The sequence below is a fragment of the Xenopus tropicalis genome, chromosome 7, assembly GCF_000004195.4.
Source record: "Xenopus tropicalis strain Nigerian chromosome 7, UCB_Xtro_10.0, whole genome shotgun sequence".
Taxonomy (NCBI): Eukaryota; Metazoa; Chordata; class Amphibia; order Anura; family Pipidae; genus Xenopus; species Xenopus tropicalis.
This window is the reverse complement of record NC_030683.2, coordinates 88,045,428-88,064,240: the sequence shown is the minus strand read 5'-3', so window position 1 is coordinate 88,064,240 and position 18,813 is coordinate 88,045,428. Positions and strand designations below refer to the sequence as shown.

General features: G+C 39.7%; 1 protein-coding gene across 4 annotated transcripts in view; it reads right to left on the bottom strand.

The window, feature by feature from the left end:
- c1orf159 (chromosome 1 open reading frame 159) overlaps nucleotides 1–18,454 on the bottom strand; it is a 33,076-nt gene extending 14,622 nt beyond the window's left edge. The window contains exons 1-7 of one of the 4 annotated variants that reach the window (XM_018095417.2): nucleotides 18,317–18,454; nucleotides 11,598–11,716; nucleotides 11,403–11,475; nucleotides 8,979–9,045; nucleotides 8,042–8,149; nucleotides 5,460–5,579; nucleotides 4,021–4,086 (exon numbers count right to left, since the gene is read on the bottom strand). In XM_018095417.2, the coding sequence (XP_017950906.1) occupies nucleotides 4,021–4,086; nucleotides 5,460–5,579; nucleotides 8,042–8,149; nucleotides 8,979–9,045; nucleotides 11,403–11,474 (433 nt within the window). In that variant the 5' untranslated portion in view covers nucleotide 11,475; nucleotides 11,598–11,716; nucleotides 18,317–18,454. 4 annotated transcript variants of the gene reach the window in all.
- Between the last annotated feature and the right edge of the window lie 359 nt (nucleotides 18,455–18,813).

Below are 18,813 nucleotides of genomic sequence, written 5' to 3'. Positions count from 1 at the left end.
CCTAGACACAGTACAAACAGCATTTTTATGGGCAAATAAAACACCCAGATTTGCTAGAAATAAACTAAGGGCACCAGTTACTGAAGGAGGCCTGGGCCTACCACACTGGTTCCTATACTACCTGGCATCACAAATATATTACATCCAATGGTGGCTGAACCCAGACCCCACAAACCCTAACTTCCTCCTCCAGGCCAAGAGACCAATATAGGCATTCGCAATCCCAAACAATACTTTCATGGTATTCCTACCTCCAACTCTGCCATGCCCTTCGGGCACAATTCGGGGGATCTGAACCTCGACTGACCCCATCCAACATAGAACTAACCCTCCGAAACCCCTCGAACAAAAAACTCACCACAACACTATATGCGCTCCTCCTCGACAGTTAAATCCCCCTTCAAAACAGACAAAACACACAATGTGGCAGAGAGATTTCCCAGATATTGATGATGACGATTGGGATGAAGCCACGGAGAGAGCCTACGACTATCTTGTCTCAACTAGAGACAGGCTGATACAATTCAAGATCATTCATAGGCTCCACCTAACCCCATTGAGACTATACCGCATGAGTAGGCGCAACTCATCCCAATGCCCCAAGTGCAACGCTCCAGAGGCAAACTATATACACCTTATCTGGCAATGCCAGGCAATTCAGTCCTTCTGGGTGCAAGTAACAATGTACATCCAGGAAAAAACCTCCCTCCCCAACCTCTTAACACCCAAGGTTTGCCTATTGGGAGTAATTGATGACCTTATCCCGACAGCCCACATGAGAACCCTCTACAGTAGCCTACTGTTCTATGCCAGGAAATGTATACTCCTGCACTGGATAGCCCAGTCCCCTCCTACAATAGATAGATGGCTAAACCTAATCAAAACCCTACTACCACTGTTCCAAATTACAGATATTGCACGGGGATGCCCCCAAAAATACGAAAAAATCTAGAGAAACTGGATAGATGCTACCATGTGAACTGTTCCTACTCTAAGGGTTTCAGGGACCATCCTCAACAACAGGTCCTCTAATTAAGACTACATCATGTGCGAATACTGTCATATATGCTATCTGTATAAATAACAACAAGACAACAAGATGTAAAACCACATGATACTTTATTAGTGTTACATGTATGTATGTTTTCTAAGCTTTAAAATGCAAAATAAAAACCTCTTGGGAAGGGCCGCCTCTTGGGATCATAGGATTCACAGTGCGCACAAACAAGCCAAGGCACAGATACATGCTAGGCCTCATCAGCCAATTAACTGACAGAATTCTGTCTTTTGCTTCCACACTACTTCCTAAACTGCATAATTTTTTGTCATGTGATCTCTGAGGGAGCACACAGCCCATCACTAAATGGCGGGTCAATCGAAAGGATGTAAAAGGGCAATATTTACAGATATATATGTATTCCAGTTTGGCGAGATTTTTTAATAGGTCGCTGAACATAATATAAACTGTTAAGTATTCATTCTGGGGGTATAGTGAAAAAACACTGCGGGCCAGAGAGCAGCTACAATAAGCACCACTAAATTCCTGCTCTTCCAAAGAATCCAAGGAGAATAGCAGCAAGTGATTGAGATGCTGCATGTATTAAAGTATCTAGTGGAATTAAGTCTAAAAACAACTGGACTTTTCTGAGTTTTTCTTGAAAACATTTCACCACTCATCCGAGTGGCTTTTTCAGTTCAAATGACTGGTAGGGAATTCCCTGGTATTTAAACCCTTGATGGTAGTTCAGACACAGATATCCAATGACAATGGTTCCATTGAACTGGTTCAGTTAGGTGTTAGCTGAAAAACGGACAGGTGTAAGAAGGTATGATCCAGTCATAATGGTACCATGATTCTCATTGATGCAGGTGTTAATCCTTCAAAGTACATGACTGGAAGTGTGAGCTGTTGTAAAACTGCCAGGGGTAAGGATGTCAAAGCGGCATTGTATGTTGATGACAAGCGGTGTTAGCAGGCCCTCTGTTCAGGATGGTTTTTCCAGGCTGGCATAAATAGCCTCTTTCACACCTCGTTCAAACCATCGGTCCTCTTGGTCCAAAATATGTACTTTACTGTCCTCAAGAGAGTGTCCTTTTTCTTTGAGGTGTAGATAGACTGCAGAGTCTTGTCCTGAGGAGTTCGTCCACCTATATTGGGCCATTCTCTTACAGAGAGGTTGTTTTGTCTCCCCAATGTATAGGTCAGAGCACTCTTCACTACACTGGACAGCATAGACCACATTACTTTTCATGTGCTTGGGTGTAGGGTCTTTAGGGTGTACCAGCTTTTGTCTCAGAGTGTTGCTGGGTTTGAAAAAAGTTTTTCTGACGTTCCAGCAACATATGGGATGACTATGTTGCTTTGCCTGCTGTGTTCCTCCCTTCTGTTTGTTGGTCTGGTCTTTCTGTAGTCTTAGATTTGGTTTTGATAAAGGCCCAGTCTGGGTACCCACAAGTTTTCAGAGCAACTTTTAGATGTTTATATTCCTTCTCTTTAGCCTCTGCATTGGATGCCACAGTTTGCCACCCAGTTGGATGCCACAGTATAACATATGACATATGTTCCAAAGGGTGGTGGGAATCAAACAGCAAGTACTGGTCTGTGTGAGTGGGTTTCCTGCATACTTCAATATCCAGCCCGCCCCCCCTCCTCTTTGATAACTATAGCACAGTCCAAAAGAGCCAGTTTGCTGTCTTTCACATCTTCCCTTGTGAACGTGATGTTTTTGTCCAGAGTTTATGTGTTTGGTGAAGGCTGGAACCTCGCATGCTTTAATTTTGATGTTGTGTACTGTGCATAATGTATTCATCCTATGATTAAGTACCTCATGGTACGAAACGCGTAAGGCTTCTTGTTTTTACATATGGATCAAATAAAATTTATACTTTTTTAATGTAAACTTCTTTTTTGGCTGCTTTTCTCTACGCTTTGAAAACCCATGGCACAGCCATGTTTTTGTCTATAGAAAACTTTCTTGTGCTTGAAGTAACTGGTATTGAGACATAGGTCCAGTAAGGAACAAACTTGTTCTGGGGTAAGCTTTGTTCTGCTGCTGAGGGTGGTGTCTTGTTTTAGCCGTTTCCTCGCTGTTTCAATTGCCTCAGTAGTAGGTATGCATGTGAACAGAGATGTTACGTCATAGGAAACCATTGTATCATCAATCTCCAGCTTTAACTCCTGCACTTTTTTGACAAAGTCCATGGAGTTCTGGATGAGGTGTACTGTGTTTCCAACTAAGGAAGCTAAGAGGGCCAATTGTATCTCATACAAAATGTTGCAGGGGCATATTCAATTAAAATTATGATGTCACATAATAAAGTCTGAAGTCTCTGAGCAGTTGGGGGGGCCATAAAAATCTTTTGAAGGACCTCAGGCCTCCAGTTGGACAGCCCTGAATTAAGGGAATTGGCTAATCCAAATTTTATAGAACCCAAATCACAAGTTTTAAACTCCACAAGCGTTTTACAGCCGATTTTGAGGGACAGATTCAATCTTACCCTTCATGCAACACCACATAACAGAATCCTATAAAATCCTGATTTCCATAGGCTGTAATGTAATGTCAGTTTAGATAAAGTCAAATGGAGTCTTTTGTTACTGCGTCTACATGCAACAGACAATGTATTCCAATGCAAAAAAAATAGTCACTCCGACTAGATGCAATAATATCACGTCAGACGCAGATGCGCCATTCTGCAGTTTGCCCCTGACAGTTGCGAAAACCGCTTGTGGAGTTTAGCCAAAAAAAAAAAGTTTCATCTAAATGGTGTTTAGAGAGTACAAATAGATGTGACTATAATGTTATAATTCTAAATAGCTTATCTTCTATTTTTTTATGAACTGGGGGCCCTAAAGCCCAACACGGCTGCTACAAAGTCACTTATTCATACAAACCTTATTATCGCTTAGAAAACAAACAAACAAGTGTAGAAAGGTACATTTTATTTAAATAAATCTGAATAACAAAAGAAGCCTTTTTTAAACCAGGTGTATAAAAAAAAAAAAAAGCAATGACTCACCAAGATTGTGGGGCACATAAGGAGTGCTGCTGGAATTCAAGCTTATATCCAGTGTACTGGAGCCAACTAACAAAGAATTCAATAAAAAAAAAGAAACAATAAAATATAATGCTGTAAACAAAACAGAATTTGCAACTGATCTGACTAATAGGAAAAAGTAGTAATGACAGTGCCTGTGCATCTAGGTGGTAGGTGGTGTATATACAAGAGCAAAACGACTGCCCGCATACAAACACAATACAGGTATGGGACCTGTTATCCAGAATGGTCGGGACCTGATGTTTTCCGGATAGGGGGTCTTTCTGTAATTCGGATCTCCTTTAATTCGGCGAAAAAAATTATTAAACCCAGTAATTAAACCCAATAAGATTATTTTGGCTCCAATAAAGATTAATTATATCTTAGTTGGGATCAAGTACAAGGTACAGTTTTATTATTACAGAGAAAAAGGAAACCATTTTTAAAAACGTAAATTATTTAATTAAAATGGAAGATGGCCTTGCCGTAATTTGGAACTTTCTGGATAACAGGGTTTCCAGATAAGGGGTCCGAAACCTGTTCAAAGTTTATGAGGCAGGATGCTAAGGACCACTGAAATCACTCAAAGACAAAGAATGGAGAAATAGCAGCATGAGATAGAAGGGGCATATTCTCTACATCCCTCTCCCTGCCACCTCCCATTATGTGAACGGGAAACAAATAACAGAAATAAGTTTCATTTATTTTCAATTATTATTATTCAATTAAAATGACAAGTGTTTTTGGGCTAAAGAGCGCCAGAACCAGTTTTGACCCACATTTCACAATGAAATAAATGAGATCTGGTAGTAAGTTTCCTGTGATTCTCTGCTGTCTGAAACACATTGGCAGAGCAGTGTGTGCCATAGCCCAAAAATAAAAAAAGAGGAGTCCTCAACAAGCAATATAATTCTGGCACACAGTATCCCTGAATTGCACAGTGCCCTAAACCTTCTTAAAGGAGAAGGAAAGGCAAAGTCACTTGGGGGTGCCAAAATGTTAGGCACCCCCAAGTGACTTAAATCGCCTACCTTTTACCCCGGGCTGATGCCCCTGTTCGGAGAGAACAGCAGCAGCCTGGGGTAGCTGCAGCACTTCTTCCTTCCTGCTTCGCTTGTGCGCATGCGCAGTAGAGTGAAAAAGACTAACTTTAACAGAGAAGTTGGCTTTTCACTCTAATGCACATGCGCCAGTCCCGGGAATTTGCCGGCAAAACGAAGCAGGATGGAGGAAGCGCTCGCAACAGGTACCCCAGGCTGGTGCTGTTTTCTCCTAACAGGGGCACCAGCCCGGGGTACAAGGTAAGCGATTTAATTCACTTGGGGGTGCCTAACATTTTGGCACCCCAAAGTGACTTAGCCTTTCCTTGTCCTTTAACATTGCTGCCCCACACAATGTCAGTAATTGAAAAATGACCATACACAGCTTCATATTGCATTTCCATGCTGCCATTCCTGACTGAGATGCCGGGCGAGAGAGGCCTCCAGAGACTTCACAGAGAAGGGATACGTACAGACCTGTCTTAACTGCAGGTTCAGGTGCTGAAAAAAATCAATGTTTGATCTGGACAACAACCCGAGTGGTCAATTTTACAAAAAAAGGATTATACCACACAAGAGAAGGCACAGGTACTAAAAGTAAAGAGCTGGGTACTTTGTCAAACCTGGCCCTATGTGCAGAAGGATCTATCCATATTATATGGATATGGAAGTCCAGAGTGGGATTCAAAATAGGCCTTTCAGCTACACAGAGGCCCAAACAGCCCCCAGAGCCCAAATAAATAGTGACTGTCTATGGCATTGTACAGCAGCCTCTCTGGCATTTGCCAGAATCCACATATTGCCAGGAATTGTCTCAAATTGCTTCTCATTAGCTTGCTTTATGGCAGATGTGAGCAACTATCTGCTAATAACAAAGCTCACTGTATGTTTGGTTAACTGATGCTTATTTGTACTATGAGCTTGGAGACTTCCTTTACCCTTGTGTGCCATTAGGATAACAGCAAGAGCTGTGAGGCTTTCAGAAGGGGTTGTGAAAATTCAAAGAGAGAAAATACTGAAATTACAGTGGTGTGAAAAACTATTTGCCCCCTTCCTGATTTCTTATTCTTTTGCATGTTTGTCACACAAAATGTTTCTGATCATCAAACACATTTAACTATTAGTCAAAGATAACACCAGTAAACACAAAATGCAGTTTTTAAATGAGGGTTTTTTTTATTTAGAGAGAAAAAAAATCCAAACCTACATGGCCCTGTGTGAAAAAAAAAGTAATTGCCCCCTGAACCTAATAACTGGTTGGGCCACCCTTAGCAGCAATAACTGCAATCAAGCGTTTGCGATAACTTGCAACGAGTCTTTTACAGCGCTCTGGAGGAATTTTGGCCCACTCATCTTTGCAGAATTGTTGTAATTCAGCTTTATTTGAGGGTTTTCTAGCATGAACCGCCTTTTTAAGGTCATGCCACATCTCAATAGGATTCAGGTCAGGACTTTGACTAGGCCACTCCAAAGTCTTCATTTTGTTTTTCTTCAGCCATTCAGAGGTGGATTTGCTGGTGTGTTTTGGGTCATTGTCCTGCTGCAGCACCCAAGATCGCTTCAGCTTGAGTTGACGAACAGATGGCTGGACATTCTCCTTCAGGATTTTTTGGTAGACAGTAGAATTCATGGTTCCATCTATCACAGCAAGCCTTCCAGGTCCTGAAGCAGCAAAACAACCCCAGACCATCACACTACCACCACCATATTTTACTGTTGGTATGATGTTCTTTTTCTGAAATGCTGTGTTACTTTTACGCCAGATGTAACGGGACACGCACCTTCCAAAAAGTTAAACTTTTGTCTCGTCGGTCCACAAGGTATTTTCCCAAAAGTCTTGGCAATCACTGAGCTGTTTTTTTAGAAAAATTGAGACGAGCCATAATGTTCTTTTTGCTTAAAAGTGGTTTGCGCCTTGGAAATCTGCCATGCAGGCCGTTTTTGCCCAGTCTCTTTCTTATGGTGGAGACGTAAACACTGACCTTTATTGAGGCAAGTGAGGCCTGCAGTTCTTTAGATGTTGTACTGGGGTCCTTTGTGGCCTCTCGGATGAGTTGTCTCTGCGCTCTTGGGGTAATTTTGGTCGGCCAGCCACTCCTGGGAAGGTTCACCACTGTTCCATGTTTTTGCCATTTGTGGATAATGGCTCTCACTGTGGTTCGCTGGAGTCCCAAAGCTTTAGAAATGGCTTTATAACCTTTACCAGACTGATATATCTCAATTACTTTTGTTCTCATTTGTTCCTGAATTTCTTTGGATCTTGGCATGATGTCTAGCTTTTGAGGTGCTTTTGGTCTACTTCTCTGTGTCAGGTAGCTCCTATTTAAGTGATTTCTTGATTGAAACAGGTGTGGCAGTAATCAGGCCTGGGGGTGACTACAGAAATTGAACTCAGGTAACTTAAGTTATTTTTTAACAAGGGGGGCAATCACTTTTTCACACAGGGCCATGTAGATTTGGAGTTTTTTTTCTCCCTTAATAACGTAAACCTTCATTTAAAAACTGCATTTTGTGTTCAATTATGTTATCTTTGACTAATAGTTAAATGTGTTTGATGAGCAGAAACATTTAAGTGTGACAAACATGCAAAAGAATAAGAAATCAGGAAGGGGGCAAATAGTTTTTCACACCACTGTAACTTTTATTACAAAGCTGATCCAGGTCCCGGTCTGATTTCCCTTTTGGAGTTGGTAAAATATTTTTTCCCCTTTGGGGAGGCATAAGGCAGGGTTGATTGCACTCCGTGGTTAAGTTGTGAGTTTCACATGGAGAATATTAGCAATCTTTAATGACTTTCGTCATTTCTTCATTGGTTGCCCTTAACTGCCCCATTTGAATTTAGATGATAAATCAGAGTGGGGTAGACCACCCAAAAAATAAAAAACACTGTTCCTTTTGCGTAGGTTTACAGTATAGGAACAGTTCACTCATGCACACAGTGTCCCTTGCATCCCAAAACTTACAATTTCTGCACTCTGTCACATTAGGAATGACTTCAGAACCCAGACTGGTCTCATTTTTGCATTTAACGCAAGTGCTGCTTCCATCTTCTGACCAGAGTCTGTAACAACCTGTTTGGTTAAGGGAACAGCAACTCATTATTGCTCTGGTAACTTTTCCACTGAAATTCATTAACAGGCATGATACATTAAACATGATGTTAATCTAAGCCTTTTACAGAAGGTTAAAGGCAAAGTTTACCTAACAATTAACATTACATGGGGTAGTTTACCTATCAATGTATTTTTAGTATCTAGACTAGACTGTGGTATTCATTTGAATCCCACAGCAGTAGACAAAGTGGAAATTGAAAAGATAACAAAAAATGCTAAAATTCAACTTAAGGGTAAACTATTCCTTTAAATATAACTATTATAATACTAATATAACAATTCTAAAAATGTGCAACTGGTCTAAATTATATACCTAAAATGTTATATGTATAAATGCTATTACAAGATAATCTTCTGTTATAATAACATTTACTTTTCATGATAGGCAAATGTATTTTTCACTTTACTTGTGCTTTAAGAGGTTACTGCGTTTTAATTTATATTCAACAAGAACAGTTTTGCAAAATGTAATAATTTTCAGACATATTACAATTTTTGGCCTCACCTTACCCAATTATATATAAACAAATATCATCATACATAATAATACTACATCTCTCACATATTGGGAGATTCTATTTGGAAGATATGCACATGTAACAATGCATAATCAGAATATTCAGTATCACACTAATATAACAGAATCTAGTGCCAGTGTTAAGGTAAAAAATATAATTATATGCTATTGTCTTGTTTTTATACAAGTCTAACACCCCCTTTTACTTCTGTGTTACATTCTGTAACTGTAAAAGGAGGAGCATGTACCTATTAGCAGAGTAATAATTACCTGGACTACAGCGATGGGATATGGAACAGGAGCCATTTAAATCTCTCTCACTGCAGCAGTCATACACCTGAAGCCAGCACAAATTAGGACAAAAGAAATTACTGGACAGGGTAATTTAATTTAGTATTATATATATTGCAGTAGCCAGTTTGTTATTTGGGCTCAAGTACATGGCGCTATTTTATTATTACAGAGAAAAAGGAAACCATTTTTAAAAATCTACTTGAATTATTTGAGAAAAAACTATTGGAAATGACCTTCCTGTAATTTAGAGCTTTCCGAATATGGGATCAGGATCTGCTATCTGACTGGGTAACTACTAGTTATGCCACCGAGTATATTTATACTATACCATTTCTATTTAGTTTAATTTGTTTTTCTTTTAGCAATGCCCGTCATATGTAGTCTATAAGTGTCTAAATAAACTGGTTTTCATAAAGGCCCACCAATCAGCATTTAATTGATGGAAAATTGGCTTAGCTTAAAAGAGCAGTTCAGTGTAAAAATGAAACTGTGTAAAATAGATAGACTGCACAAAATAAAAATGTTGTCAATATAGGTAGGCAAAAATGTTATCTATAAAGGGCTGCAGTGGGCATAATAACATAATGGCCAGAACTCTACTTTCTGCTTTATAGCTCTTTAAGCTGTTAGCAGTCAGTAACCAATTAGTGGCTTGAGGGGGGGGGCATATGGGATATAACTGTTCAGTTAGTTTGCACTTAAAACTGACCTGTGTGCTCACAAAAGGCACTGACTAAATTGCAAATTTTTTTTTATTTTGTGCAGGCTATCCATTTTACCCAGTTTCATTCTTACACTGAACTGTTCCTTTAAGGGGGAGAGGAATTTCCCTTAGGTGGCTCACAAAAAAAATTACCAGGCCAAGTGTTTTGATGCAATTTATACAGAGTAACAAAGGAAACACCTTTTAACAACACCAAAGAGAAAAGGCTTGGTCTACTCTTCCTTTAAAAAAACTGTTCAGTGTAAAAATATAGAAGTTTGCTTTTGATCCCAAACTTTGACCTCAGGACCAAAAGCAAACCAACTGAACAATTATGTCCCATATGCACCCCCCCCCCCACCACCCTTTTATTAGCTGACTGATTAACAGGTTTTTTTTTTATTTTAGCCAGTTTTTTTTTTTTTTACAATGAACTGTTCATTATACTAAATGTACCTTACGCTGGCTACACACACCAAATTTTTCATGTGGTAATTTTGGTGACTGATATCTGTGCAAGGACACAAATAGGTGCCTTGGCCAACTAAACTGTGCAGAGATAGAGCCATACCTTTTCAGCCATAAATGAAGCAGCAGGCCAGACCTGCCCTGTTGGTAATATGACGTGATATGTATTACAAGCAATGGAAGCCTTGGGGCAATATCAGATGTTTAAGATTGCTTTGGAGCAATGAGAAACATATCAGGTCTGACATTCTCTGTGAATAGGCCAAAGAGACTGTCTGATTACATTAACATTTATTTATAAAGCGCCAACATATTCCGCAGCGCTGTACAATAAGTGGGTTACATACATTGGACATACAGAGTAACATATAAAGCAATCAATAACTGATACAAGAGGTGAAGAGGGCCCTGCCCAAAAGAGCTTACAATCTACAAGGAGAAAGGGTTGAGACACAAGGTGTGGGAATGGGCATGACCAGAGTTGTGAAATGTTGGGACTTAGGAAATGGTAGCACCAGTGCCTGCCCCTGACACTAGTGCCATCCCCAAGGCTGCATCATAGAAAACAATTCCTGCTTTGTAAAACATCAAACAGCTGTTATCCTTATGCTTTTTAAATTTTCACTGGCAGGTATATTACAATGCATAATAATTTAACGCAAAACAAATTGCAATGTTTTTTCATTTTACCCTTTGGTTCGCCTCAAGCCTTTGGGATAATGCAGGTGTGCACTGGCATAGAACAGTCCCACTTTAGCTCTCTGAATCAACTGTGTTCGTGCAAAGACTCCAATCACTCCTATCATTTATCCTTACTCTTTCAGCCCTATGATGTACTACTACATCTTGCCAGTTAATTACTATGCATTTCATCAGACCCTTCTGAATTTATATTATGCAGAGTTCAACTGGTGAACAGCAAACATTTACATTCTCTTGCAATGCACCTGTTTCCTGCAACCATTACAAAAGAGAGAACCTTACAAACGGCAATCATACTGAAGCAAAGGGAGAATGTAGGCATTACTTATAGGCAGCCATTGCTTACAAAGGCACCACTGTGTAATGAAATCTATTTCTGTAGTGAGGCTGAGCTGGATTATTTTCATTATGCCTATTAGACACCAGCTTTCCATTTACTTACAGCAGCTGTTTCATATGAATAGAAGTTCATTAGAATATGATTTCACTGGAATGGAGCAGGAGAAGAGCAGGAGAAGAATACATACCATAGATAAAATGGATACTCCTACTGTGTCTGCTATAAACCTGCCCAGGAATATGGCACATGGAACAGCCATCCTAATATAAGAAAGACAGTTAAATACAGATGCTAGTAAGTAGGTAAACAGTGTCCGAACAGTTCATTCCCAAGTACATTTTGGTGTGGGTTATTCTATATCTTGGTTCTCACTAAAAATTACCTTTCTGTAAAAGTCAGATTTCAGACAAGCATGTTGGCATTGGCATGTATTTTCTTTTTCGGTGGCTGCTAGGTGACCAGGGTGCTTATCATTTTGTTCCTGAATTTCACATACAGAATCTGCCATTAAAAGAAAAAAATCAATGTGGTTCAGAGTTACAGTCTGGAACTGCAGATAAGCATTCAGATTAGCGTTGCATGCTGTCTACGAGTGACAGGGGGATGGCAAAGAAAGACACAAAGGCTGCTCAGTCCATGGAACTGATGTTCTGCATCCTCAGTTGCCTAAGAAGAGTACCACATACCCATAATGCTGAGGCACATCTCTCCATGCACCCAGGCCAGGGTCATCCCATAAAAGAAGCTGAGCAGAGAGTGAAAAGAACTTTCAGTACAGTTAAAAACATTTAGATTGTAGCTTTTTTCTGGCAATATCAGACAGCTCATTTTAGATGTTTTAAGAGAATTCCTGGTATAAAACAATTTGAGGAGGCTGGGAGGGGCCCACACATTTTTCTGTAATAATTAGGCAAATACAGATATATATAGATTTAACTTGAAAAAACTGCACAAATCTGATTCACAGATCATGCTTAAACTATGTACTTGTCTAAACCGATACATTCCCCCCTTGTTCTGCCTGTAAGTTTTCAACATGATTAAATAAACCTATCCCAAAAGGCACAGAACCGGAAATCTCACACAGAGGATTATGATAATCACGTAGCAGCCGCCGCCACATAACTGAATAATAATCTGCTAAAACTGTCAATCTATTTATAACTATTTAAAATAGGACAACGTGGCTAATCTGTATTCTCTAATTTTGTTCTATTCATAAAAACAAATAAATGCATAAATGTAAGCACTTACTATACAAGATAAATCAGTTTCCAGTTCACACACTGGAAGTTTTTTCAGATATATGCATGGGTTGATAATATATTTATATCATAACATTTTTCTTTACTTATAAGTCTAGTCAAATGCAGTCATTTACATGCATCAGAGAAATATTTGAGAGAGTTTGCATTTGAGACAATGAGCTTTGGTCTATAAGTTAATCTTTAAAAATGTAAATTTATTAGGTGTGCAATGTTTCATTTGGAGTTTGTCTGCTGTTTAGAAACACTGTTTGCACAAGGCTTTTTATTAAATCATCAACAGCATACTGTAAACAAAAGCAAAAATGTCTAATACTATGCCTAGTCCTTTAAGGAACAAAAATGTATCCAATATCCCTATACCTTTGCTGCTATTTGCAATCAACTATTTAACAGTAAGAAAAAACTAGCAAGTAAAAGGTACTGGTGAACTGCGTTGTGTTGGGCGCTTTCATCTCTGCATTTTTAAGCAGCACTTAAGGGAGCCAAAAGCCTAGTATTGTTAAGTGATAATTTGTGATGGTTTCAAGTGCTTTGACACTGCATTTGTGGGATATTTAGATACTTTCACTTTTCCCCCCTTTATGTGTTAGTTGTGGCTTTTTTCTCCCAACACAGAAATGACAGAAACTAATTTTGCAGTATATTAACTTCTCTGTGACATACAACTGCTCTGTGACAGACATAACAATGCCAGGCAAAAACATGCTTAGTAGAAGCTAAAGCTGTTGCAAATGCGCATAATTGAATTTATTAACTAACTGTATCAGTTTAGAGAGTAAACTACCTGGCTAACTACCGCCTAGTAAATCAAAATTTTATTAATGTTTTATTAAAATTTAGAGAATTTAGCACATTACAGAGCTAGGAAGAAATTTGCAAGATGTTATGGGAATTAGATTATAGGCTAGAATAAAGCTGAATAAAAACAGCTATTGGTCACGTTGGAAAAAGTAAACCATAACATTTTGTTTTACAATAATTTACATAATAGTTTATAATAGTTTACTAGTATGTTTCATACTTTTTTTCATAAGTTTTTTTCAAATCCAGGCTTCCATGGACACCAGATTTAGGGATTTTGACTTTTTTTTTTTTATTAGCTCACTAACATTGTGCTCTTTGTGCACACAATGTGTACTGGCCTCAAATGTGTGTGTGTGCACAGCTTAGAAGCAATAGTGCTGGAGGGACATTGGCATAGACTACTACTATGCTCAGAAAAGGCTTTCGCATTTCTGTGCCAAATTTGCTGACACTGGGCAGTAGAGAGTGGATTGTGTTTTTAGGCACAGATATGCTAGCGAAGAAAACGCAATGTGTGCCCATGGCCTTTTGGTGCAATACAAACCTATGATTTGAGGTCTGAAATCAACCCTAGCATTGTTCTATTCTCAGAAAGTCTGTTAGGCCATTTACAAAACTGGTATAATGCCAGCTGCACGGCTCATTAGATTAACAACCATAGCTACATGACATCCTTCTATTAAGCAGGCTATACATGCACAGATAAAATCGTACAAAACTTAAGGGCACATTTACTAATCCACGAATCCGAATGGTATCCGAACGTTCATTGGAAGAAGACTGAATTCTGAACCTTTATTTGAGCTGCAACTTTGATTGTTACAGAACCATAACAATCACTGCTAAAACTTACATTTATAAACAATCTTAAACTGCTAAGAGGCCCACCAGAATCAGGATAAAGACAAACTATGGCAAAACAATATGCTGTGTACAGAGAGGCACTGCAAATCGCAAAAATACTATAAACAGTGCATAAACAAGTGTTGTAAAAATGTGTTTAGGCTAATGCTACACGAGATGTAGGGCGGATACTTTCGGCAAGCGGAAAAGCACTTACAAATGAAAACGCGAGATAATGCAAAGCCTCGCATTTATATTGGATACATGGGCCTGCACCCGAGCGTATCTCATTCATTCGGGTGCACGCACATGTAGGAGGCGTAGGGCGGAATTTTCAGCAAGCATTTTTTCGCTTGTCAAAAATATCCGCCCTACGTCTCGTGTGGCATTAGCCTTAGAGCTTGTGCTCTCATTAAGATAAATAGGCTGTGCATGATTTCTTACTCAGTTTGTGAAGCAAATACTCATCTGGAAAAGGTATGCATGATAAAGATGTGCACATATCAGTATGGGTCGCTCTATGTTTGAACCCCTGTGACGATAAAACTAGAAACAAGTAGTTTGTGAAATTGTAATAAAGTTACAACTAAAGCTGAGAACAGACTATAAAAAGGACAACAGTTTGAACCAACAACAACAAAAAAATAAAAATCAGCAGGAGACAAATAATCAAAAGGGGTTTCAAGAGCTGAACGAATTAAAAATTCAAACCCCTGGATCTACTGCTGCATTGATTATTTATGCATATACAGTGTTCACATTTTTGTTGAGCAAACCTATCCCTTATGGCATTTTAAAGAAATGATATGCGTTAGACATAAGCCAAAAAATAAGACTACACATCGTCCAATACAAATACTGTGATAGCAGAACAGCACATGAAGTCTAGAAACACAGCAAATAAAATATATATCCAGCAAAAGTGGAATACAAGTTTTGTCCAATACAAACAATAGAAATAGCATATGGTGCAATTCACTTCAAACGTATGCATGGAAATAAGGCCACATGCACACTAAACATGGCCAAAAAAAATGATTTATTGGGTAGCACAAGGTTTATGCTTAAACAGAATTAATACAGGTACAGAAGTTCACCAAAAGAGCGGGGGGGGGGGGGGGGGGGGGAGGGCCAGGACACTTGCAAAAGTTATGCAAATAGCGTAAATGACATATAAATTTACATCAAAAAGTACACAATTTACGCAACTTCTGTTTAAACTGCCTAGAAACTCACGTAACTTGCCTAGACGATTATATAGCTTTTTTTCTTTGAATGGCTGCCCCCATGGCTACACAGCAGCTTTGTTTACAGTGGAGGAAATAATTATTTGACCCCTCACTGATTTTGTAAGTTTGTCCAATGACAAAGAAATGAAAAGTCTCAGAACAGTATCATTTCAATGGTAGGTTTATTTTAACAGTGGCAGATAGCACATCAAAAGGAAAATCGAAAAAATAACTTTAAATAAAAGATAGCAACTGATTTGCATTTCATTGAGTGAAATAAGTTTTTGAACCCTCTAACAAAAAAGACTTAATACTTAGTGGAAAAACCCTTGTTTGCAAGCACAGAGGTCAAACATTTCTTGTAATTGATGACCAAGTTTGCGCACATTTTAGGAGGAATGTTGGTCCACTCCTCTTTGCAGATCATCTCTAAATCCCTAAGGTTTTGAGGCTGTCTCTGTGCAACTCTGAGCTTGAGCTCCCTCCATAGGTTTTCTATTGGATTAAGGTCCAGAGACTGACTAGGCCACTCCATGACCTTAATGTGCTTCTTCTTGAGCCACTCCTTTGTTGCCTTTGCTGTATGTTTTGGGTCATTGTCGTGCTGGAACACCCATCCACGACCCATTTTCAGTTTCCTGGCAGAGGGAAGGAGGTTGTTGTTCAGGATTTCACGATACATGGCTCCGTCCATTTTCCCGTTAATGCGAATAAGTTGTCCTGTGCCCTTAGCAGAAAAACACCCCCAAAGCAAAATGTTTCCACCCCCATGCTTGACGGTGGGGACGGTGTTTTGGGGGTCATAGGCAGCATTTTTCTTCATCCAAACACAGCGAGTTGAGTTAATGCCAAAGAGCTCTATTTTGGTCTCATCAGACCACAGCACCTTCTCCCAGTCACTCACAGAATCATTCAGGTGTTCATTGGCAAACTTCAGACGGGCCTGCACATGTGCCTTCTTGAGCAGGGGGACCTTGCGAGCCCTGCAGGATTTTAATCCATTGCGGTGTAATGTGTTTCCAATGGTTTTCTTGGTGACTGTGGTCCCTGCTAATTTGAGGTCATTAACTAACTCCTCCCATGTAGTTCTAGGATGCTTTTTCACCTTTCTCAGAATCATTGACACCCCACGAGGTGAGATCTTGCGTGGAGCCCCAGAGCGAGGTCGATTGATGGTCATTTTGTGCTCCTTCCATTTTCGAACAATCGCACCAACAGTTGTCACCTTCTCTCCCAGCTTCTTGCTAATGGTTTTGTAGCCCATTCCAGCCTTGTGCAGGTCTACAATTTTGTCTCTGACATCCTTGGACAGCTCTTTGGTCTTTCCCATGTTGGAGAGTTTGGAGTCTGCTTGATTGATTGATTCTGTGGACAGGTGTCTTTTATACAGGTGACTAGTTAAGACAGGTGTCCTTAATGAGGTTGACTAATTGAGTAGAAGTGTCTAACCACTCTGTGGGAGCCAGAACTCTTAATGGTTGGTAGGGGTTCAAAAACTTATTTCACTCAATGAAATGCAAATCAGTTGCTTTTATTTAAAGTTATTTTTTCGATTTTCCTTTTGATGTGCTATCAGCCACTGTTAAAATAAACCAACCATTGAAATGATACTGTTCTGAGACTTCATTTCTTTGTCATTGGACAAACTTACAAAATCAGTGAGGGGTCAAATAATTATTTCCTCCACTGTATATAATCTATAGTAGTCTCTGAAGTTAACACACAACTTTTGCTAATGCAGGTCAGCAGTACATAATAGTTTAATACATATTCATGTTTCCGATGTTACTGTTCCTTTAAACATAGGGCATGCTCCAATGCCCCCCAATGAATTGGTCATTAATTAGTAGGTTAATAAATGGAACTCTTTATATGAACTGTGTATTATAAAGTTACATCAGCTGTTTATAGTAAACACACCCTTAAGGCATGGCCAAAATGTTGGTATTGTGTGCGTGTGCATAAGGGCCCCCATATAAATACTTGTATGGGGTCCCAAAGTTTCTGATGGGGGCCTTAAACAGAAACCTAAGTGAGACTAATGCAGAGCAAAGCACAGAGGCACAATCAAAATCATGGGGCCCCATACTACTTAGTTGACAAGGAGCCTGGGCTATTAGCCCACTACCTGCCCTGGATAAGTGGGGAGGGCAGTCAACTAAGAATGGGGCCCCAAATTAATTAAAAAAAAGTTTGTCTAAATATGTCATGTCCTTATTCTGTCCTTGACACCCCTAAACAAACTCACAATCCATCAAAACACCACCTAAACTCATGTTCAAAATCTGCCCTGTATGGGCCTCAGACAGGACTCCCATCTGTCTGGGCTCACACATAGGCCAACAGTCTGCTGATTTTTTTGGGGCTCAGTAACGAGTGACAGTTTTATAGCTAAAACTGGAAGAGCAGATTCTGATTAGCATTATCTGTAGTTCTGTCAGGCTGACTAGGGTTCTGAAAAATGCCTACATGGTGTGTTGGATATTATGTTGGGTCTGAACCAAAAACCTAAACTAAAAAACTTAATTCTGGTTAAATATCCAACCCACTGTGAAAATAAATGAACGCAAAGCAAACTCATAATGAGCACATCACAGCACCTTCCTGCTCTTGAATGTCCAGGTCATGTGAAAAATAGTTTGGGACTTTCTGGCCAAATAACATTTGGCGGTAGGAGTTTCCTGAACACTCCTCTAATTTATAACTAAACAAAAACAAAGCCAAGAGCTTGCTTCAAGTTGTAATAACTCGTATATTTTCGGCAAAGTCGATGCATCATTTTCAGAAAGCGCTCATTCGCTGAAATATCCCCCCTTACCCAACACACGATTCCTAAAAGTTCTTACACATAATCGTTCTTAGTGACCAAGTGACCGGCGTCCCTAACTGCACGTGTCGTTCAATCACTGTCAATTGTTTTCTACTTTCCGACAAATAACTCTGTCTCTAAATCTTACCTCTGCTCCGAGTAGTCAGACTTCACCCTATCCGCACGCCCAGTCTCACCTTACCGCTCTGTCCCCGCCCTGGGACTTGTAGTCCTGGCAACTCTCTGTGGCTTCTAAATTTACGCCTGTGAACTACGCTTCCCATAATCCTCTGGGGCCCCCTCACGCACCTGTCTACAAATGCACCAGGTAACAAAAGCAGCTCAGACGAAGGCGGTAATATCCAATGTAAGGGGCAGTTCAGTCATTCCCGAAGCCTGATGGGAATTGAAGTTCCCAACTTCCCCTCGATACGCTATTGTTTTATGAGACGTACTTCATTTCCCAGAATGCGCTATACTTAAGGGACCAAGCCAAAATCCTTGCGTGTCTTGTTACGGCGCCTTGCTTAAGTGTTGCTAGGCGATGTGGACGCTATAAGTGGAAAACTGCTGGAATGGTCCTCATGCTGGTGTGTATGGGGTAAAACACACAGCACGAAACTTAAAAGCCAGTTTATTATGAAT